The sequence below is a fragment of the Sipha flava genome, unplaced genomic scaffold (genome assembly GCF_003268045.1).
Source record: "Sipha flava isolate LNK unplaced genomic scaffold, YSA_version1 607_pilon_pilon, whole genome shotgun sequence".
NCBI classification, from domain to species: Eukaryota; Metazoa; Arthropoda; class Insecta; order Hemiptera; family Aphididae; genus Sipha; species Sipha flava.
The window spans coordinates 119717-144088 of record NW_020273584.1 but is presented as its reverse complement, the minus strand read 5'-3'; the positions used below and the strand labels follow the sequence as shown (position 1 = coordinate 144088).

At 26.0% G+C, this 24372-nt stretch overlaps 4 protein-coding genes and 1 pseudogene across 4 annotated transcripts in view; 3 read left to right on the top strand and 2 right to left on the bottom strand.

Moving 5' to 3' along the window:
• Positions 1 to 227: 227 nt before the first annotated feature.
• On the bottom strand, positions 228 to 9687 carry LOC112691373 (longitudinals lacking protein, isoforms A/B/D/L-like; the record flags this gene model as incomplete). The annotated part of the gene is made up of 3 exons (XM_025565609.1): positions 228 to 443; positions 1431 to 1613; positions 9621 to 9687. Coding segments are annotated over 3 exons (252 nt in total), but the record flags the coding sequence as incomplete, so codon positions are not given.
• LOC112691372 lies at positions 6823 to 7222 on the top strand (annotated as a pseudogene).
• A 7473-nt stretch (positions 9688 to 17160) lies between the features above and the next one.
• LOC112691368 (myosin-IB-like) lies at positions 17161 to 19301 on the top strand. The gene is made up of 6 exons (XM_025565603.1): positions 17161 to 17424; positions 18254 to 18374; positions 18452 to 18567; positions 18673 to 18891; positions 18977 to 19086; positions 19156 to 19301. The coding sequence occupies exons 1-6, from the start codon at positions 17287 to 17289 to the stop codon at positions 19265 to 19267; spliced, it is 816 nt and encodes a 271-aa protein (XP_025421388.1). The 5' UTR covers positions 17161 to 17286; the 3' UTR covers positions 19268 to 19301.
• A 3437-nt stretch (positions 19302 to 22738) lies between these two features.
• On the bottom strand, positions 22739 to 23905 carry LOC112691369. Its single transcript, XM_025565604.1, has 2 exons — positions 23687 to 23905; positions 22739 to 23099 (listed from the first exon to the last, which is right to left on the bottom strand). The coding sequence occupies exons 1-2, from the start codon at positions 23766 to 23768 to the stop codon at positions 22885 to 22887; spliced, it is 297 nt and encodes a 98-aa protein (XP_025421389.1). The 5' UTR covers positions 23769 to 23905; the 3' UTR covers positions 22739 to 22884.
• An 87-nt stretch (positions 23906 to 23992) lies between these two features.
• The window catches only part of LOC112691370 (tRNA (uracil-5-)-methyltransferase homolog A-like), a 4555-nt gene continuing 4175 nt past the window's right edge, over positions 23993 to 24372 (top strand). The window contains 1 exon segment of the mRNA XM_025565606.1: positions 23993 to 24372. This exon segment is cut by the window's right edge and continues 5 nt beyond it. Coding sequence (XP_025421391.1) covers positions 24114 to 24372 — 259 coding nt within the window. The 5' untranslated portion in view covers positions 23993 to 24113.

Sequence of the window (24372 nt, the reverse complement as noted above, 5' to 3'; positions counted from 1 at the left end):
AAGTACTTTGCATATATATATTTTTGTGTAATTTATTAGTCTTTGAATAAATAATACAAAAAATTTAATATAAAAATTTCTGTAATGATCTAAAATATTGATATACTATTCTATATTAAATTTGTTTTTATATAAGTTTATACATGTAATAAGTATGCACTTAATATAACTGTTGTAATAAAAAAATATATAACATTTTTCATTTATAATTTTAACTATTTGAAAACAAATACTCAATTAATATTGATTGTGTTCAATATAATTATGTTTTAAGGCTAAATGATTTTTTAATGTAACTTTTTGTGAAAATGCTTTCGGACATATACTACAATTGAATCTTTTTTGCCCTCCACACTCAAGTTTTAAATGACTGCTTAAATTTCTTTTAAATTTATAAGTACGACGACACATATTATTTGGGCAAATGAACATATCTTGATTTTCTGAAAAAAAAAAAAATTCATCAGTATATGTAAGCATAATATAATTATTATTTTGATTATGTTAAGATAATATTATTTTGTAAAAAAAAAAGTAGATCTAAGAATAGCAACTGTAATTGCATACACTGCTATATATCCATATTATTATATTTCATAATGTACCTATATTGAACAAGGATAGAAATAAGTGTTGTATAACATAAAGATAGTTAATAAAACACACATTTTAATAAGAATTAAAACAAATATTTTTTTATTAAGAAACAATAAATTATTCTACAATAATTATTAATGGCAAAACAATAAAAATTATAAATAATAGGTAATTAAACAATTATTCTAATCAAAATATATGATATACCTGATTATAACTCTATAGTATTTAGTAAATATTTTCAAAACCGTAATATGAATAACTTAAACTAAAAATTAATTTGGTAACTGTTGGTGATTTTGAAATTATATAGACGGATTTATCTTTAAAAAAATATTATACATTATTTATCAAGATTTTATATATATAAATAAAGAATTTAAGATTAAATGAACTAAAGATTTTAATTTTATTAATCTATTATTATTTTAATTAATTAAAATGTTTAATGTATATTAATTAAAAATTTATTACAAATAAATTATAGAAGATATTTATTTTTTTAATATATACTATTTAGTTCTTTTACAGCTTTCTATCAAAATGTTATACTTTAAGAAGCTTTTACTTAGATATCTTAAAATAAATAGTTAAAATTACAGTAAAATTAAGACTATAAAACATTTCACAGTGTTAAAATTTTTAAGTACAATTAAAACTATAAAATATAAAAGAATTTGATGGTTACCATATTTTAAATAACTTATGACTTATAATTTATAAAAAAATGTGTTGTATAGAAAAATGAATATGAAATACTTAACAATACACAAAAAAAATTATAAATTTAATTTACAATGTGGAATTCAATAGGACTTTATGAATATACACACAATGTTTTTTCATAGTAGATTTCTGACTAAATAATTTACTGCAATAAGGACATTTAAATTGAGGTGAAACACCACATTCATATTTTAAATGATAATTCATGTGACCTATCCTTTTATAATGACGACCACAGTCATTGGGACATAGATGACGGCTGTTTCTCAAAATATTGTTGAGTAATACATCTGAAAATTCAAAATAATTCATTATATCATTAAAATAATATGATTTATTTGTATAAATGTACCCTAAATTCAAATTTTTAAGGAGACTATACAAATTATACTTACATTAAATGTAAAGTAAGATACCTACGTACATTACGAAACACAAAACAATAAAAATCTAGAGGGCTATGAAATACACTAGAGTCAAATCGTCTTTAAATACATCTATGGATATTTTTCACTAATTATCAATTTCACATTGTATAATTCACACACACACAAACGAAAAAAAAAAGAAAAGATTTATCATTAAATGAATAAGGATTTTAAAGCAATAAAAATGAAAAGAAAAGAAAAAAAAAAGAAGAATTAAAGCTGTAAATCTTCCAAAAAAGCTTAAAAAAAAGCTTTGAAAATGGGTTTTAAGAAAAATAAATCAATTATTTTCGGCATTTTTAAATTACTATACATTATAACATACATTATATTAAAATATAAATAATTTTATGGTAATTGCTTTTGGAAGAAATTCATACAATTTTTATGGATATTCTTTAATATATTTATAAGTATTTTGATAACACTACTTTATGCTTAAAGTAGCATGTTATTACTTTTTCAGATAGAACACACATTAGAATATTTGACACAATAAGTTTTCTTTTTACAAAGAGTTTGAGAATGACATCTGCATGAGTTTGCATTGAAGTTTATAATTAATAAATATTTAGAAATAATCAATTTGTAAATTAAAATATTAATTTAATTTAATTAATAAAATTTTTTTATACATAACATTTTATTGAACAGTTAATAAACAATTATAAGATTAATAAGACTTATAGAAAAGTAAAAAAAAAAGTTTGTCTTTACAGTTATATTTAATAATTAAGTTACTAATAAAATGTTAATTACTTCAAATAAGGAAATTTGAAGAAACATGTACAATTTGCTTTAAATATAATTTTTTTAAATTATTAGTAGAAAAGAAACTTACATTTATTGACACAAAAATGTAATAAATATGTCATACCACTTTATAAATTAAATTAGAAAATAAATAAATTTACAAATTACAAAATATGGATTATGTATTGGTTAATCATAGATTGATGTAGTGACATAAAGATGGCTAAAAAAAGGTAATAAAATTGATAGTTATCTTAATAAATAATAACTGAAAATCCACACAATTTATATAATTAGCTTTTATTTTACAAAAATATTGCATAATAATTTCCTTAGATAAAAGTTTTTGTTGAATTAAATTCTTAATATAAGAAATCCATGTCAGTAAGAGTGCCTTTGATGGATGGATATTTATCAAGTTCATTTCATGCCAGAGATAAATAAAATGTAATCCCATTAATGTAAATATTTAAATTTTACAAGATTGTATTTGTTTTATACAAGCCAATATATTAATTATTTTGAATAGCTGAGATAACTGAATGGTCACAAGTCTCCACGTTCATAAAACACATGTCGTTATAAGTTACTAATATACTTATATTATCTACTAAAATTGTTAATACAGAAGTAACAAATAGTTTTGATCGTTTGATATTTAAATTTTAAATTTTGAAAAAATATTTCAATAAGATTAATCAAATTACTTTTGAGTTATCAATACATATCATAATTTTTTTCCACATTTATTGAAAGATTTTTGATAATGAACTACATTAATTTGGTATAAATGTAACGCATTTACAATTTTAAACGATCCTAATTTCTCATATATAGTACATGGCAATGATATTAATGAAATGTTGTATTGTTTTTTTGTGGACTTCAAACAGTAATTATACAATACTATAAAAAATGAATTAAGTTAAAATTTAATAAATTATTATTAAATATGACTTAAGATTTGAATTCTGAAACATTTTTTGTTGTAGAAGAATTATTTACTAACATTATATGTAAAACATAAATATCACCTTAGGAATTTTTTCTTCCTTTATGCTTCACCATATTTATTGGAGTATAACATTTTTTCGTTAGCATATAAAGCTGTTAACAATAATAAAATGCTCATGAAATGTATACAAATATAGTAGCTATTCAAAGTATTTAACTAAAAAAAAAAATTAAACATAGAAAATGGCAAATACTATGATATAAATGATAACAAATAAAAGTAATGATTTAATAACACCTTCTATGATTTATGATTAAAGAGCGGATTTTTAGGTTCTTAAAAGCTTAAAATATGCTTATATACTCAAAAAATCTCTAAAATAATTTCTAAATATTCCTTAAACTTAAAAATATGCAGATAATATAATATGATGCTAATATGCTCTAAAAAAACGTTAAAATATTCTCTAAATATTCCTTAAACTTGTAAATACACAATATGATTTTTTTTTTTTTTTAAGTAGTTCAATTAAAACATTAAACTACTGTTATGGGCCATTCCTTTGGCAACAAGTAAAATATTTAATTATAAAAATGTAAAACAGTTCATACAGTTCATAGGAGTATAAATATAATAAAATTAAATATAAATAACAAAATAGTTAAATAAAAACAATGAACAACTTGTATGCATCATTCCTTGGTAAAAGATAAATTATTTAAATGGAGAAAATGGATAACAGTTCCATACATAGTAATATAAATATAACAATCACATTTTTTTTCCTAGAAAAATCACAACTCGAGAAATTAATAAAATATGCTTTTTTATGAATAATAATTGAATATATTAAAAAATATGAAAAATAAGCTAAATATTTTCTTATATCCAAAATATGCTAAAATATGCAAAATAAATGTTTTCTTATGAACTCTATGATTGATAAATCGTCCAAATTTTTTGTCCTCGTAAATCTGCAGAAAGCCAATAAAAATATATACAAACCTAAAGATCCGCTTTTTACTTATGATGATCATTTCAATGAATTATTACTTTAGATACACTCAATTTATTAATTAGGATTGAATTAATTCAGACATTTTTGAATTAAACAGATATAAAAAAATTATAACTATCTAGTTATTGTAATATAATATTAAATTTGATTTAACTTTCAAAAGTTGATACTAACTCGAAATTGAGCTTCTCTTTCAGCATTGGGTTTCTTCAGAACTACCAATAGTGATGCATTTCAAAGACTTCTACTTTATGTAATTATATTGTCCTTTTGAAGTTTTGATACTAGTTTATTAATCGTTTAATGGTTAGGATGTGTACCCTAAATAGGTAAACTCACCCTTGGAGTTGGTGTTAGAGTTCTCCTACATCTACTGTAGTAAGCTGATCGGAATTTTCTGGTAAATCAATTTCACTTCCCTTTGGCTCATCGACCCTAAATTATTTATTTATATTTACCTCACACTAACTACGTATTTACCAGAAAAGAAATAACAATAATAATAGTAAATAAATAATATTTAATGGCAAGCAAACACAAAAAAAAAAAAAAATTTAACTTACAACACCTCAAATTTAGTTATTAATTCAAATAAATTTTAGTTTGTTCGGAAATATGTTCTCATTTGAACAGATTTCTTCCTTAATGGAATGTTCTGCTATTGATCTGTTTAGTCCCTCGTGAATTAAAGTTCTGTGTCCCGAAACTCCTCGCACAAGAACCACTATACTGATAGTGGGTTTCATTTATTGTTTATAAGTAACGTACCTATCATGTTACGTGCCGGCAACTCGCGGCAACCATGTGAGAGCGTGTCGATATCAGCACAGAACAATATATCAGTGATATCAGTTAATCGCTTGATTGTGCGCGTCCATGATGAAAACAAAAACTCGGGGAACCGGGCAAGATAGTTATGAAGTCAGCGATTCCCAGTGGTGATGGCATAGGCACATTAAACTAGGAGGTATAAGAGGATCTTTAGCTCCCAGTACCTCAATTCAAACCTAAGTTCAAATTTAGCACCCCTGGTTATTTTTTAGATCATTCTATAATAACTACAGTAAAATACCATACATTTTATTTTACAGAAATTTCAGCATCTCAATATTATAAATCTAGTTGCACTTATGGGTGACGATTGTGGCTACTCTCCGTCGGATGTGGCACGTCCAAATATTTACCGAGTAAAAAAAATTATCCGACTCCGTGTTATACACGTATTATTATTGTTTTCAACAGTACCTTTTATTTTTACAATGTTTCTCAAGCTGGGGGGCGAGCCAAAATGTCCAGGGGGGGGGGGGAGGTTAAAATATTGAAAAAAAAAACACGAAAAATGAAAACGTTGCTGTTTTCTATTCTGTGCCTTGCCGCTGTGTTGGTCGATTTTTTTAAGCAAATAAATTCGTTTAATAAAAAAATAACTTCATTGAAGTTGTATTCTTATTAATCCAATAGCCAACGTTTAAGCAGGGACTGGTACCAGGGGCGTAATTACGGGGGGGATATGGGGGATAGATCCCCCCACGAGCTGTATTTATATATTGTCTTAAACCTACAAATAGCTCAAATACAAACTTATAAATTATTATGAAACTAAAAAAAAAAAGGGTTCATAACAATGATTTTCATAAATATTTTGAAAAACTTACAAAAAGGTCAAATAAAATGGATTTTGAAATTACCATCCCTAGAAAAGTTAAACGACAAAAACCTTGATTAAATTATTTTCCAAATGACCCTTAACATATTTTTAAAATTAGTATATTCCTTCCTTTTGTAAAAATTTCGTTCAACAGTTAAAAGACTGATTTTTAAACCATAAAAATATTATTAATTATTATTACAATAAATTATATAAAGTCAATAAAATCGCAACTTAATTGATTTTGTATAGACCCGACGATGAATTTTTAATTTGAAACCAATCGTAATTTACAAACATAATAATACTCTAGGCCAGGGGTGGCCAGCGAGAAGAGACTCGAGAGCCACCAAATATATTAATAATAAATACAGAAGCGCCAAAATGTAAAAAAAAAAAAAGGTCATATTATTATATAATTTATATATATATATATATATATATATATGATATTGTAAATAAGATAAGGTATGGAATTTAATAAAATGTGAAGAATACGATAAAGATTTTCAAAGAGACTTAAGACTAAATAATTTAAATCATTTTCCGTACTTAAAAAAAATTGAGGATTGTTTGGTTGGAATAGCAACAAAATTAAATTGTGAATATTATGTACAAAAATTAGAGTGTTTATCAACTCACTTTGAAAATCGATTTGAAGACTTAAAATTACTTAAACCTTCGATTGCATTTTTAGAAAATCTCTTTGTAATTAATATTATTGAAAATGGATGTCCAATATTAAACTCGAATTTAATGGATACGGCAGCTTTAGAAATTGAACTATTGGAATTATTGGAAGATGAAGGACTAAAGCAGTTCAAATACAGTTGTCATTCTTTGTTTGAATTTTGGAAACATGTACCTGTTATTAAATATCCAAAAATTACTCTTTGCGTTCAAAAGTTAATTTCGATTTTCGACAACATTTTCTTGCGAGTCTTTATACTCAACTATGGAAATGATTAAATCTAAACATCGATCAACATTAACGGATGATCATTTAACGGAATTGTTAAGGACTGCGTTAACAACATATAGTCCTAATTTAAAAAAAACTTACAAGCAAAATAAACACGCAACAAATAAGAAAATAAATTATATTAAGAACACTTTATTTTTACTTATTTATTTCTATACACTATAATTTAATAAACTATTATACTTTTTCAAATATATAAATTCATATTAAATAAATCTTTTGTAAAAATGTTATAATGAGATGCGAGCCGCGGTTTGGCCACCTCTGCTATAGACTAAGCATTTATTTATTTATTTCGATATACAGTGTTTGACTTGGAAAAAATAAGAGGGGGTACTCTGATGACATAAAAATGTTGCATCTCTACCTAATTAAACATTGAACATAATCGTGTTCACCCCAGTGGCGTATTAGGAGGAGCTTCCTCTTTTACTTCAAATTTTTGTTTTATATTGTTATTAATTTATTAATTTATCATACTAAGAAATACATAAATGTGAATATAAGAAATTCACCTCTTCCCTAAAAAAGGCTCTAGAGATATCACTGGTTCACCCAGGTATTTATTATAAATAGTTACTCCAAAAGCTATCTACTGATATCTCTGTTAATTGTTATGTGTATATTTTATCACTTACATCCACAATCATTTTACGAATGACAAACTCACAAAAAAACACTGAAATTGAAATTAAATAACATAAAATAAATTTCAGTAAAATGAGAATAGTTTTCTTTAAAACTTTTTTACAGCATGTTTTACAGCAAAAAAATAGGTCACGAGCAAGTCCTTTAAATTAAATTATTCTTATAAAAATTCGTAAATAAGAATACAATTTAAGCAGTTTAGCACTGTTAAGTTAAAAATCGTATTTCTGATATGCTATGTACATTAAGCATACAAATTGTGAATGTTCCACGCATGGGCATATTTTAGGGGAAGTTAAGGAGCGACCCCCTCTGAAACCATATTTAAGGAATTGATTTAATGTAAGATATACATTTCAAATTTTTTTTAATGTTGATCATTTTATAACAAAATAAAATTACGCGTGGCTATGAATACTGAATCGAGCTTTTTGTCGGGTCCATACTTTGTAAAAAATCAAATAAAATACAACTGTAAATTTCAAAACACAAACAGTAGTTAAAAAATAACTACACAAAATCGATCCTAAGTGGATCCGGCATTAAATTAAAAAAAAAAAAAAAAACCACAAATATTAAAGATTCACTTGATTTAAATATTACCAAAATTTTACTTGTAAATTTTGAGTCTGAATTAAAGAAAAAATTTGAGACCCCTCCCTAGAAGTCTGAATACGACCCTGGTTCCACGAACATTTACTAATTTTATGTTGTGATTCAATGAAATTTTCACAAGCCCCTGCACAGCTTTAAAATAGTAAATCCTTTGGGGATACTGCAGATGTATTTAGTTCTCTTTCAATCGATATTATTAAAGATGCAGTGACATCATTGGCAAAAAGAAAAAATAATCTTCAAAGAAGTTCAATATAAATTTAATATTGAATGTTTTTTGTAGGTAATAAATATAAATATATTTAACATAATTATTTACTTAAAAAAAAATATATATATATAAAACAAAAGCTGTTATAATTTTCATAGAGCAAATTCCTGAAGAATATCATCATAGTTTATTGCTGTAGTGACATCAGCATCTATATTCATAATGACTAATGCAGATAATCTTTCTTCACCATGTAAGACCTTAAGTATGATTTTATACATTTTAGCGCTGAAAATAATATTTCAGGTGAATAGTTATTTGCTGAAGTGCATAATAACATTCTTAAAGAAATATCCACATAAAGAAAGATATTCTTTAAATCACTTTTTCTTAATACTAAATAACTACCAAAATTAATACATTCATTAGAAAATTAAGTTAGTTCCCAAATCTGTATTGAATACATTTTAATTAAAAAAAAAAAAAAGAGTAATTTTTTAAAAGGATGTAACATGCAATTTTTCTTTACAACAATTCTGACTTTAATTTATCTAATATTACAAAATATACCTACATTTACTTTGACAATATTTTTTGTTGAACTGACATCACAAAATGTTTTAATTTTTTTGTTTTTGTTGTTTTAGAAGTTCATAATACCACATTTTTCAATATTTTTTTTAAAACTTTTATAGCAATTATCTGTAAAAATATCACCAAAGTATTTAATTAATGATTGATAAAGTTCAACAGCAACATTTAAATCAATATCAACACTTTGAAGTTTTTTGCCAAATGTATTAAACTTATGAAATATGTATCCCAAATAAATTGATAATATGATTCTAATAAATTCAATATTTTAAATATAGGTACTATTTGCTTCACATAGAAGTTTTTTACATTCTCAACCACTTAGCTTTTTTCTAGATTCCATGTTGAAAATCTACGTAGAATCTATTATATAATATAGTAATATAAATATAATTTATAATACTATATACATTTATTAATCATGCATATAGAATATTGCACTTACCAATTAAATCTGAAGCTGTAGTTATTAGTTTATAGAAGGAATAACTGAAAAACTGAATAATAATTTTTTAAGTAGAGAGAATTATTAACAATAAAGAGTAAATACAAATATTAACACTAAGCGTCTAAGCATATTATTACTTAATACACGAGACATCTAAACATAGCGTAACACTCAAGTCGATTGATAAAAACACAATAAAACTGGTCGGCGACGCTCGGAGAAATATTTTTGAACGTAATGTTATTTTTACCTTGTATTTGCTGATAAAAAGGAATTGTTGTCACAGGCTATAAACCACGAATAAAGATAGAATTCCCATCTATAATCGTGATATATATAAATATAATAAATCACATATTTATATTTATATCTGTGATTATCGCGATCTCATGCCGCCCATAGATTCGTATAAAAACCGTTTATTTACATTATAATTATTATATCAACAGTAGCGGCTCGTAGTGAATATTCTGGAGAGACTTAAATTATTTAACACATCTCCATAAAACAACGAACAAGAAAAACCCTTTTGTTGGAAAATCAATTATACTTCATATATAATTTAATATTTTTAACATAATTTAATTGCAAATCTTTTTATAAACTAATTAAATTCTGCAATTTTTTTTATCTGCGAATTCGCAGATGGCGGTGTACGGCGACCACTGCACGGAAATTATTGTCGTTAACCCAGTTTCAATAGCATATATAATACGCGGATTATTCTCCCCGGCTCCCTACGTCCAACAAGTCGAACCTTACATGTTACGATTGATTTACGATTGAACCTGTCGGACGTCAGTTTCACTGAAACGTAAAATGTAACAACGGTCAATCGTACAATGGTTATTATAGGAGTTCATAACTTATAGCATTTACATATTATTTTTGAGAGGTCCTAGAAATACCGATGTGAGCTATACATTTGTTTCAGATAACTAAGAAGCTAAATACGAAATTATATGTTGCATATTTTTGCATATTTCAAAGTATAAGTACTATTTTGGAGATTCATTCTTGCATAATTAGAAATTTGTTATTTGCTATTTTGCTTTTTTAAGTCTTTTTCGGTTTCGTAACATTTGAAACATTTTTAATAACAAGTACCTCAGGGCTGGCGCTAGAAGTATTAACGCCTTGGGCGAAACCATGTTTTGGCGCCCTTGAAACCCCTCCCCCAACCCACTTAATTTAAGTAGAAGTAAAATAAAGTTTTTTAGTGAACTTAAATAAAATAAGTACATATTTAGTATAATAACTTAGTATTATATCAACGCATTTTTTGGACAGGTTTTTGTTTTTTCGTTGCAAGAATATAATAGTTCTAATTTTGAGCTTAGCGTTTTTTACTTTTTGAAAGTTTTTTCGGGGAATATATTATTTCATGCCACCACTGCCTACAATGTAGGAATACTGTGTTTCACTAACAACTTATTTATTAAGACAATCAGAGAATGGAGTTCATTGTAAATAACTACCTAAAAAGAAACCAAAATATTATGTAGAAATTAACTAAACAAAAAATATGAATATTGATTACCTGTTAACTGTAACTCGTGAGTTTAAACCAGGGATTCTCAAACTTTTATAAACACTTTAATAAACTTTTTATGTATCCCTTCTTAGTTGGTAAAATAAAATATATATTAAAAATTTAAAGACACACACATAATGCAAAATAAAAAATAAAAAGACCACCACAATGGTTATTTGTACTGATTATATGTATAAATAATACGGCTTATGGTGGAGGGGGCATGGCCTATTCCTCTAATAGCTATGGTACTGCATAGTTTCGTAAAAAATGCTGCAACCGACAGTATATACTTTTATAATGATAACTAACAAAAGCATCTATTACATTTTATTAAATTAGCTTATTAATTACGACACTTGGATGTTTACCACCTTAATTAAACAATAAATTGATAAAATTAAAAGAATAATAATAATGAAATATAAATAGGTATTTTTGTAAAACGAAAATAGTCATATAAAAAGTTTATAGCATTGTTGAACGTAGGACAAATCAAACAAATGTTGGACAGTCCTATCCAATGTAGTACGATTGGCAACCCTAGCATAGCTTAATGTCGTGCCAATATAATTTTAACATATATGACTGTGTACTTTGTATAACAGCAGACGCGTTTAATCAATGATGAATTAAACGGTTAGTTACAGTATCATTTTAAGCCTGAAATTCGCAAATGTTAACTTAAATTTTGGAGTTTTTTCCACTATTTAAATTTAAAAGTTTGTTGGCCAGACTCGTACCCCTTAAAAAATGTCAAGTACCCCCTAGGGGTACGCATACCACAGTTTGAGAACCACTGGTTTAAACATTTGACATTACACAGCAGATCGTACGTAGCAAGAGCTCGTCGAAAACAATAAATTGTACGTGTGTGTCGGGCAACTGTGTCTTTTTGATTTACGTAGGGGCGTAGCCAATAGGTAGGCCTGGTAAGCCCTGGCCTATCCAGAATTTTTCTAGAAAAAAACCAATAATATTTAGAAGGGAAATAAGTGAACAATTTTTGGATAACCCATCAGCTGTTATTGACGAATTTGCTGTCAAGAAGATTAGAATTTTTACTTAGAGAATAAATTAAAAATGCGTATATTAATTAATATTTATAGTTGTATTTCATAAAATTCTTATATTTAGGTACTTAAATAAAAGTTAAACCTTTTGAAACTATCTATTTATTTTTTCGTTCAATTTGTTTTAAGTTATTTATTATTCAATTATTTATAAGAATTGACAAATAAATAAGAATCACTGACAACTTTGAAATTGTGGTAGGCTAATAAAAAAAATCGGAAAAATTCCCATTTCCATCGGTGAGTAGAAGTTTTATAGTGGGCCTACCTAAAAAAAATATCCTAGCTACACCCCTGGATTTACGCCACACACCGCGGTATATTCGCCGTAAGGTCCAAACGGTTTTACCGCCGCGTTTTTTACGTAATCGTCTAGTTATATGAATTTATTTGTAAATGAGTAAATATTTTATGAAAATAAATATTAAGACCATCTATTTATTTACTCAGACAAATACGGTGGTATGTTTCCATGCATTATTTTTAAATCAAAACCAGCACTGTATAAATGCAGTACCTATATAAAGTAGAAAGCACAACTGTTATATTCTTACTTCCTGTAGATCGTTAATGTGTATTAAAAGATAAATTAGATGAAAACAATTTTCAGTTTGGCGCCCCTTTCATGCTGGCACTCGGGGCAATCGCCCGGGTCGCTCATAGCTTTCGCCGGCCCTGAAGTACCTAATTATAGAATTATTAATTTTTATACTTGTAATTAATTTATGTTAATTAACTAATTTTTCTTTTGTTTTAAATTATATAATTATTTGTATCATATAGCGACGCCTCAACATTTTATTAATAAAAGTTTAACATTTTTTTTATACATAGTTTATTTTTTTCACATATTTTTGTATTTTTAGTGCATATTTAAGTGCTTATATAAATATTTGTAAGAGCATATTTTAGCGCTTATAACTTATTTTTTTAGAGCTATAAGTTATGAGCTCTGCTTATTAAATTCGGTGCAACTAGATGAGGTTAAGCGGCATTCATGGAGACCGGAGGGGCAATATAAATGCAAATATTTTTCTAACTTCTTAATACCTATGTCTACAGCGATCAAGTAAGACAAGAACGAAGATTCTGCTAATAACTCTCAGTTATAAAGGTGCAAAAGTAGTCGATTTGACGAAAAATGAAAAAAACATTCAATCCAACTAATTTATGAAACTTGACAAATATTTAGATTCGGCTTTTTATTGGCAGAGACTAGGAAAAAAAAATAAAAATTTAAAAAAACTCAAAATTTCAAAAATTCCCCCTAAAATGCCTCCTAAAATGGGCATAAATATTAAATACGCATAAGACTCTTCTCTGCTATATTTTATAGGTGTACGCCAAAATTCAAGTAATTTCAGTAAATATAAAAGTAATTATAAATGAATCATTTAATAAGTAGTATGTATAAAATTAATCATTTACAAATCATAATTAATAATATACTTATACAATTTCTAGCCGATACGTTTGTACTACAAATATTTTATAATTGTAAAAACATCTTTAACTTTGATTTCTGTGATGATTATGACAAAAATATTTATAAAATTTATTTTAACATAAATTTAAAATCCTATTATAGTATAGTATAGTCTATACAATGTATAATAATTGTTGTTAAATGATAACTGTGACATTTCGTCGTTGCAAATTTTCCAACAACTTGTGAAAAATCCAGTGGCTGTAGTAAGTCAATTTAACAGCGCAAGGCCTGATAACCGACTTTATATCATTGAAGTTCGTAGTCGGTTTTTATTAACATCATTTTTGAAAATGATCGTTCCCCGTTACAGTTGCACACCATCAAAACTTAAAAATACAGTTTTTTGATCTTTGATCAAAATTAAATTACTAAAATTACAACCATAAGGTTGATGGTTGATTTGAGTAATTTTTTTTAAAAAAAAATCAATATATATTATATATATGTTATAATGTGTTGAGTGTTGAATTTTAATGGGAAGGCAACGGTTTTCGTTAGGTTTGACTATGTTGAAAGTTGCATTATAAAGGGCATAAGTTGATTTATTAGTATATTGCGGGTTGTCTGGGAGGATTTTTCAAGGGGGAGGATGCCCAAAACCGACTTATTCATCCTACTAACATTTAAAAATATTTGTATCGCTGCTATAACTCTAACTATGTAATCAAAATAAATCGGTTTTAAATTTTCTTACCTTATTTATACACCTTCACGGTGTTTATTAGTTTGTAAGGATGGTCATGGTAGCGTAATGGAATTTTACAATATAGATACATCGAAACGATTAATTAATTAATATTATTTATTAACTTTCACAGTCAAAAGTAAAATTTTTTGTAGTGATTTTAATGATTGTTTTATTTAACTACTTGTATTACATTAATATATATTTATACAAATGTAAGAATTCAATTTTACTCTAATAATAAAAAATTGTATTATTTGATTAAAATAGAAACGCTACATTGACATAGAAGCGTACACGTCATCAAGATAGAGCCAGACGTTAAATGTAATGACATAGAGCCGCAAGACGACAGCTACAATAAATAAAATCTAAAAAAATGAAGTTACTTAAATTTTGGGTTTTTGTCTATTTATATCCTTTAAAATCAAAATTATTAAAATCCTTTCTTAATGCACACCTAGACTATAGTATAAACATACTCAAAACGCTAGCTATCATAATTTAGGCTGTGCGTTGACTATGAATCAATCAGAATTTCTTCTTTTATGTATAAATATGTGTAATTAACATAATGGAATATAAAATATAACTTGGGGAAGTACTTGATACAACTTTGTTAAAAAAAATCGTTTAATTATTTAAATAAAACACTAAAAAATTGTGACTTTTAAATACAATAGACTCTCTCTTCCCCCTCAGATAAAAAAATGAAAAATCGGGCGACATGATGGAATAATTAGAAAAAGTTCAATAGTGTCGTCAGAACATTGGAACATAAAAAAGGCCTATTATTTTATATGTATATGGATTTATAGTACAGGTTATGAATTGTACTTGTAAATGTATGAATTATTATGTTTATACAAATATACTGTGAACATATTGACACATTTACATTGAACATCTGTACCTACAGTTATCTGTGGAACGTAGCCCATGGGTAACCTTTGACATATTTATTGTAATTTCTTCTATTAATTTATTATAAGGTAATAAAGATAAACAAAAAATTGTATATAATAAACAAAAACTAACTACATTTTTTAAATCCTTTAACATTTGACACTTAAAATTTATGAACAATATTATCGAATATATATATAAGTTGGTTACTGATATTGACAATGCAGATGATTATCTTGACTGGTTGAGACGCACCTTAAAGTAGTTTTTAGAATGTGATAATGACGTGTTTTAATTAGCTATGGTTCACTTATAGCAAAGAACTCTTATGTTTAAAAGTAACTTCATCTATACATGAAGCTTTAAAAATGTTAAGGTTTCCTTAACCCCTGCTCTCTCTTCATAATAATTAGGTACATTATTCACTAACTACCTACTGATAATAATTAATTTTTAATGTTCTATTGATAAATCTGAATAAAGTCCATTATTTTAATCGTCGCTTGCATCAAATAGGTACTATTGTTACAAGTATAATAATAATTTATATTTTTATGATTTATTTGGTTTAGAGTAACTTATTATGTTTTATTCACGCTTGTTATATAACGTTTTATATAGTGGTTTGACCTTATAAATAAAATAATAAATTAACAAGGACTGCAATTCTTTACACTTTAGCTGTAATTCAAGACAAAAAAATTATAATTAAAAACTGCGAATCACTTACATTATGTTTAATGATGTTTTTGAAAAAATATTATTTCAACGTATATTATAACAATTGATCATAGTATTCTAATATTATAAATGTTATAAAGGCAATATAAATTAAAATCTAGAAATCGTTAATTGTTTTGCTCAAGTATATGATAATCAAGTTTATAAAATCAAGTATAATAGAGTTTTAATTCAATTTAGGGATCTGGGCACCTAAATTCTAGAGTATTATTTGTTTGCATCACACGTTTCGATTTAAGTTTTAAAACGAACTAATTCGGATGAGGTCAAATTAGTTGAAGAGGGCATATCAATACATTTTCTGTGCAACGGTTTGCAACGCATTATAAAATAGCTGATTAAACATGTGGCATAGTGGTATGTATACGTTACTAGTGATGGATACTATCGAATAGTATTCGATAATTTGAATAAACTGTCGAATATATATTCAAATGTTTTTAATAAAACCAATTAGTGGTTTTTCAATAAAAACCATCGAATAGTTATTTTTTTTAGTTTGGCGGATTATTCAAATAATACTAACGAATGGTTTTATTTTTACATACTATTCGAATATTTAAATTCTCAAGAGTTAAGAGGACGTAACCTAACTTGCTTTGTATCCGTCTTACAAATGTAAAACATACTATAAACCATTTTACGTGAGCTGAACCATTCGGGCTGAAGTCAAAGTTAAGCAACCAAATTTATTTAAATCCGATGTGATTCCTTCCATGGATAAATAATAAATTGAAGAATAAATATTCTACTAATAATAAACAAACTATATAATAGTAGAAAATAATAATGTATAATAGTATATAATAGTATATCGAGCACTCGTATGATAACAAATTAATAAGTTACAAGTGTTACAAATATTGTTTAATAGTTTTAAAAAACTAATAAACTTTTAACTATTAAAAACTATTTAATAACTATTCGAACTATTAGATTAAATTATTTGAATAAAAAATATTAAAATAATTTTAAAACTATCGAATAGATTGTGACCATCCTCGAATACTCTAATTAATCGTTTAGTTGTGGAAGGAATATCGTATAGATAGTGAACTACTATCGAGTAGTTCGATAGTACCCATCACTATACGTTATGATAAATTAAATATTATTGTTCTTTACTCGTGTCGTATATTCGTGTGCGGTTTGTCCTTACATTAATTTTACGATTTGTTCTGTAAGTCAAGAAGTTCAGTAGATTTTTTGTTCACTATTATTTTTAAACTAAAATTATGTCGAAAGAAGAGCTTCCTTTTAAGCCAACGTTTATAGTGAATACTCGAAGACAAATCGTACGCAACTTTACCTTGCATCCATTGCCAAACTTACAGGTATTACCTAGTGGATGGCATAAAAAAATGTTTCTAAAAGTAAGTTTTGTACAGATTTAAATATATGTTTCGTGTTTTTTTTTTTATAAATAAAAGTAATGGGTGATGATGTAATATGACGATGTATTTTTTATATTATTTTATGATATAGTTTTACTTATTATGCAGTTAATAAAATAAGTCAACTCTAATTATAAATATAATATAGTTACTGAAAATGTATACACAAACAAAAAATTGTTATTATTTATATTATTGTATTATAGTTACTTAAATTATAAAAAATAAGGGTTAGCAGAGATAGGATCCTTTAAAAATAAAATGTGGATTATAATTATTATATTAGATTATTATATTATTTATAAATGATAGGTAGGTACAATTTCAATACAATACTGTACATAAACCGTTTTTTGCTTATTATTTAAAAAATCGTAAATGTAATAGTTTTGTCTAAATGAAAAATAAGTAACGTTGTTTATAACTAACATTAACAGTTTATTTCTAGGACTTGGATTTTAACATAATTTAGCTCAGAACTTTAATAATCATATATTGGTATATTGTTCATACTAAAATGTTACAACTAATATGTATCTCTTTTATAGATTATAATTATCGGTTTTGGTTTCTGATTGATTAACTTTTACCATTGCAATAAGTCAGTTTGGACCGACTAGGTAAATAGAGTGGTGCTATTGCAATAAACTGTAAATTATAATAAGTCTGCAGACTGTATGGATTTACATTAAAATTATAGTTTATCAGTTAAAATGTAGTTAAAACCTGTTCTCAAAATAGATTGTATAATATTTATTTAATATACAATGTAAAATAATTATATTATACATCAATATATTATTTTCAGGCAACTAATAAACTGAAAAAAATACACGTGATTTGGAAGAATAAAAGAATTCAAATTTCTCAGGATCTAAAACGTAAAAAACAGTTAGAACTTCAAATACTTGCTGAATATCTTTTCAAAGGTAATTAAAACTATTGTAAAATGTACCCTTGACGACTCCATCTAATTGAGTTCAATAACATTTGGAATTGATTTCAGACAAAAAATGTAATTACGAATGTTATTTACGTGGCTTGTTTTCAAACGAACGGTTGGATTCTATAGAGAAATATATGAAAATGTCATTTATGCGCACTTTAAACGAAAAATACATCGTAAGAATTATAAACCTATTTATTTTAAACATAAAAATAATTAAAATTTAAAAATATGCACCTATACAAATAGTTAATAAATGTATTACAATAATTTTTTTTTAGTACGGCGTCAAAGTGATAAAATTTGATAGGAAAGGATACAAACAAAGAACTAGACTTTTGATACTAACAAATAAATCATTGTGTTTAAACAAAATACTCAAAAACAAATTAAAACCCAAAGAAAAGATACCGTTGAATTTTATAAAAAAATTGGAAGTCACTTCGGGGATGGATAACTTTTTACTCATCAAAATATCGTCTCAATATCCACACAACAAAGTAAATAAATATATTTTTGACTGCTTATATAACCAAACGAAAAATAATGTTTTAAATATTATAAAGTGATAACTTTCATTTATAGGGAGATATCATTCTTGAAGTCCCATATTTAATAGAATTTGTTACTAAATTCATTAATATCTCGAAAAATTGTAAGCTGTTGAATATTAACGGTTTTGGCATTAATCAAAAGTAAGTAAAACTAAAACATTTGTCTTTTTACTCGAATTGAGTTACCAAAAAAAATTTAACATTTTATAGGTTATTTCATGACATAAAAGGTTCCAAAAGTGGCGTGATCGAATTGAAAAAGAGCAATTCTTTGCCCAGTGTCACCAAGGGCAAAAATAAAAATTTGATTGTTTGTGGATGAAGTGGAAAACAATATAATACATATCAATACTCTATTCATTGTGGTTTACATAAATATATATATATATATATATATATATATATATATATATATATATAAATATATATATATATATATTATAATAATTAACAATACATATCTATTACATAATAAACAAATTATACTTAATTTCTGTACATTTTATACCTGACCTGATTTAGTTCAGAATTTACGTCAGGGTGATGCAGATCGCAGACTTACTTTAGTTGCGTGGTTTATGACCGCTATAGACGAAAATCTATTTATTTTAAATTCAATATTATGAATCTAAATTTACTAATAATGTTGTTATTAATAAAAAAAATAGCCGTTACTGGGACGATCAAAATCCACATTGGACATTTGAAACCAATAACCAAAGTGTTTGGGGAACTAATGTTTGGTGTGGTTTAATTGGTAGTAAATTGCTTAGTCCTTTTTTTTATGATGGAACTCTCAACGATAGACGATATTATAATTTTTTATTAAATTAATTACCGATGATGCTCGATGATATTTCTTAAGCTATAATAGAAAATATTATTTTTTAACATGATGAAAAAATTACTACTGCAACAAAGAATGCAACAAGAATTATGCAGCGCTGAATCATATTTTGTTCACAAAGGACAACAATTTGAACAATTTATACGTTAAATTAATCAATAAATAAATAAACTTGTAACTTGAATAAAAATTAAACTTATTGTTAGTTATTGATAAATTCCAATAGATCCATTAAATTTCACGAAATAAACAACATGCCTACTTATTTACGTTTTTTCTGCTATAAGTTATAATACATACCCAAATTAAAGTGAAAATTATGCAGTAGATAAAATTATAATAACGTGTAAATATCATTTTAATAAATAAGAGTGAAAATATCAAGCCTTAACAATTCTAGAATAATTATTTTCAGTTACAGCCGAAAAAATTTAAAATCAAGCACATTTTATAGTTTTTTTGGTTAAATTTCTGTAACTTGGTCAATTTTGGACTTAGAAAGTTGGTTTAACTACCAAAATTCATTAAAAAAATAGGCAAAAAATAATTAGTTGTTAAAATAGGTGGTTGCCATTTAAGAAAAAAAAGTTGTACTTCGCATGCGCGTGTATATTTAAGTTAAAAAATTTGAAACTCGTAAAAATACACATTTTTAAATTATAAAAATCAACAAAAAATCAGAAGTCAAATCACAGGTCTCTACTCAAAGTGAGTGTTCTCAGTTAGCGTTTACACACTGTATAAGCACCGTAATATCAGCGCTAACACAAAATTACGAAATTATTTTTCATAGTTCATTATTTCAGTATTACAGTGATCATTGACTGCTTTCTTTACGTAGATGCTATTTCCATTTTTTTTATATATATTACTAAAAATGAGTTACTTATTAATAAGTGTGATTAATTGATTACATTTTTTCGTTCCTTAAAACCATAACGTATACCAGTACGTAATTTTGTTAACAATTGTTAAATAAAAATAGTTTATAATCAATATGTTGAATACTTTTTTTGTTTCATTTTGACTAGAAAATTATATATGATCACCTTATGTATGATTAATAATACATGTATGACAAAACGCGGGTTAATGTTGAAACGCGGGTTAAGACAAAACGCGGGTTAAGACAAAATACGTGTTAAGACAAAACGCGGGTTAAAACAAAATGCGGGTTAAGACAAAATACGTGTTAAGACAAAACGCGGGTTTAGACAAAATGCGTGTTAAGACAAAACGCCTGATTATAAATAAGGTGATTTGAATGTGGTAAGAGAAAATCCAAATTAAGGCCATCCAGGAGATAAGTGTATGATTTACCAATGGAATGCATGCTTAATCTTGTGTAAAAACTAATACGCCTAGGTTCGAAAAATCGTACAAAATCATGGTTTTGACTTGGGGTGATGAAAAGGGTATCAAACGATAGATATAGATATCTGCTATCCGTTGTAAAAGTATGGTACATAACATTTGAGAAACGAGTCCGGTGTGAACTCATTACCGGAGGTACTTATTTTGCCGTGTGATGCCTAGCGGTAGAGGTTATTTTTCAAAAACTCGCCAAAAATCGAAAACTCGACCAATCGGTCTGATAGGAGTATCAATCGATAGGTATAGACATCTGCTATCCGTTGTGTAAGAATGGTACATAACATTTGAGAAACGAGTCCGGTGTGAACTCATTATCGGAGGGTAACTCACAACCACATAATGCTAACATTGGACATTGGTTTCAGCAGCAACATCGCATTATTTTTTTCCGTCATACATGCGACTAAATCATCGGATCAATGGTGAACTCGAGCTCAAGTATAACAATAATAATGTACATGGTTTATGCGCTGTCCATTCGAACTCAATTTGACATAAATGCCAATGCACAATATCGAATATGTAATAATTTATAGTGTGTTATTTATTCCTTGAAATTATTTTTATTGATATTATATTCATGTTTCCTCACTGCCTTAGCTTTTAATGAACAATATTTTAACAGCATAGATAATAATATTATAATTATTATATAATAATATTATATTATAGAAGTATTTTCAAGCATTCAAACTATTACACGTGGGGTATTTTTTATTTGTGTTATCCATGTAAAGGTTTACGCAAACAGTAGAGCATAATCGGCCAAAAGGTCGATTGCGATATGAGTTCGAGTCGATCGTGACTACCTTTAATTTTTTTTTTTTCAAAAAGTAATTTAATGTTTATTATTTTATATTTTTGTTAACCCAAATTTCTTGAAAATTCATTGTGGTGTCGTATTTGGAGGGAAAGATAGTCGCTCTTGGAAATTGTTTTTTATAAAATAAACACGTTCGTTATTTTCTAGGTGCACACTAAACTGTGTGACTATGAGCTTTCTTTTCGTTTTTTTCGGTTGATGTTGCAAAAAAAAACATTTATGAATGTTATTCCTCAGCATGACAGAGTGTATACTTCAATATTATAAATTTATGGGGATAAAATATTTTAATAAAAGCAAATATACCTAAGGGAATCAACAAATTAGGTACAGTCACAATATTTAGCTTAGCAGTTTCTTAAACTTATAATTCTTCATATTTTTATATTTATACAGATAAATGCAATACAAAATAATGAGATTTTCATAATTTACAATAAATACCATAATTATTTATCCACACTCAACTAATGATACTTATAATAGGTTTATATATATTAGTTTTTTTTAATGAAACAGATTTATTATAATTTTGAATATATAAATGATTAAAAATAAATGGACAACATGAAATTAATAAGATAAATTAAATAGTTAGTTTAACTTATTGTAAAGTGGATAAATAATTTATTTTTGATATTAATTAAATAGTTATAAAATCAATTTTTTTTTTCAATGCGAATGAAGTTATTATGATTTGATTACATTTGGAGAAATAAGGATTTCTATAATTATTGTAACTAAAAATATTTCAACAATAATTTAATGTATTTTAATGTTCAATAAATACACTAATTAACTTCACAAAAAATGAAGGAAATATTGACGAAGATTGCAAAATTGAATTGGTTTCTTAATTATATTCATATTAAATTATACTATACATATTATACATTTATTTTGGCGTAACTTTAACTGGTTTAGGTTTGGTGGCTGGGGTTGCAACTGTTTGTGCGATTTGTTTTTTCTTCTTTGATAAAAATACTTTCTTGTTATCCGAAGCCAATGCTCTTAATTCATCTTCAGCCAATTTGTTAACATTTTTACTGATCATGCGTTTGATACGTTGACCTTCTTCATACTTGTGTTTTTTTGAAGGCATTGGGCATGCTATGAAATAAAATGTAAACAAATAATGAAATAATAAACAATTAAGAATCAAGTATAATAACACCAACATTTAACAATAAATAAATAAATGCTTAACCTGGAGTGTTATTAATTTGTAAAGTGTTACCAGTTTTGAATTAAAAATTCATTGTCAGGTAAATACAAAGTGAATTAAATTACAACTAGTTAAATATTATAACTTATTTACTTAACTATATATTTTAAATGTGCTATGATAATGTATTTGTACCAACAATTTAAACTTAAGCCAATACACCTATTGTATGTAAAATAATAAAGGAGTTAACTAGATGGTTCATAACAAGGAAAATACAATAGAAAGTTTCTGCATTTGGACGAGAAAGAGCTGCTAGTTTTTTTGTTTATTCATTAAGCTTTAACATTTTGAGCCAAAACAGTATTTGTATTATATTTCAATGGTCCAGTAAAACCAAACCTAACCTATACAATAGAATTTATTTTCTGTGCCTTAAACGATCATACTTGAAATTTTACTTACCTTTTAGCTCTGTCAGCATTACATGTTAATTATATATAAACTTTTTACAGTTACATGATTAAATTACCTTTTCTACTTTTATTTGTTTCGTGCTTCTTTTTCTTTGTAAATGAAACTTGTGATTTATTTTTAAATTTTCCCTGTGGCATAGTGAATGAATTATTTAAAATGTTTTTATTAAGGCAATTATGAAATACAACGTAGTTAAAAAAGTGTGACTTCTTTCTAATCTACAAAATAGGAATTGGGGTAATATTATTTATACGTAAACCATAGACAGTACATAAAAACAGTTACCAAATCAAACACGTGAATTCTTATCATCAAAATTGATAACGATTTGAAAACTATTCATAAAGTTTGGTTATAAAATTAACACTTGGTATTTTTTGAATTTTTTACGTAGATTGAGAAGAAGTAAACAACTGATTGCCAATATTTGCTTACAATACTTTTTAATACAATTATATCAAAGCAAATATCACAATCATAAAATGGAAGTTAATGTTGCGGAAATTAAGCTTGAATATCAAACAGAAGAAGTAGCAATAAAAAATGAATCGAAACCTACAAATAACGTAGACGTAGTGGTATCTATAAAAAAAGAAGATGCAGATGAATCTGATGGAAAAGAATTGAAACCTACAAATAACGTTGATGTAGTGGTATCTATAAAAAAAGAAGATGCAGATGAATTTGTGGGAAAAGAATCGAAACCTACAAATAACGTAGACGTAGTGGTATCTATAAAAA

What these genes read in the sequence shown, in the direction of transcription:
- LOC112691368 (XM_025565603.1), top strand. Translation starts at nt 17,287, where the DNA reads ATGTCGAAAGAAGAGCTTCCTTTTAAGCCAACGTTTATAGTGAATACT. An exon ending in ATAAAAAAATGTTTCTAAAA is followed by an intron (nt 17,425 to 18,253) that starts GTAAGTTTTGTA and finishes TATTATTTTCAG; the next exon opens with GCAACTAATAAACTGAAAAA. An exon ending in GGTTTTGGCATTAATCAAAA is followed by an intron (nt 19,087 to 19,155) that starts GTAAGTAAAACT and finishes AACATTTTATAG; the next exon opens with GTTATTTCATGACATAAAAG.
- LOC112691369 (XM_025565604.1), bottom strand. Translation starts at nt 23,768, where the DNA reads ATGCCACAGGGAAAATTTAAAAATAAATCACAAGTTTCATTTACAAAG. An exon ending in AACAAATAAAAGTAGAAAAG is followed by an intron (nt 23,100 to 23,686) that starts GTAATTTAATCA and finishes TTTATTTCATAG; the next exon opens with CATGCCCAATGCCTTCAAAA.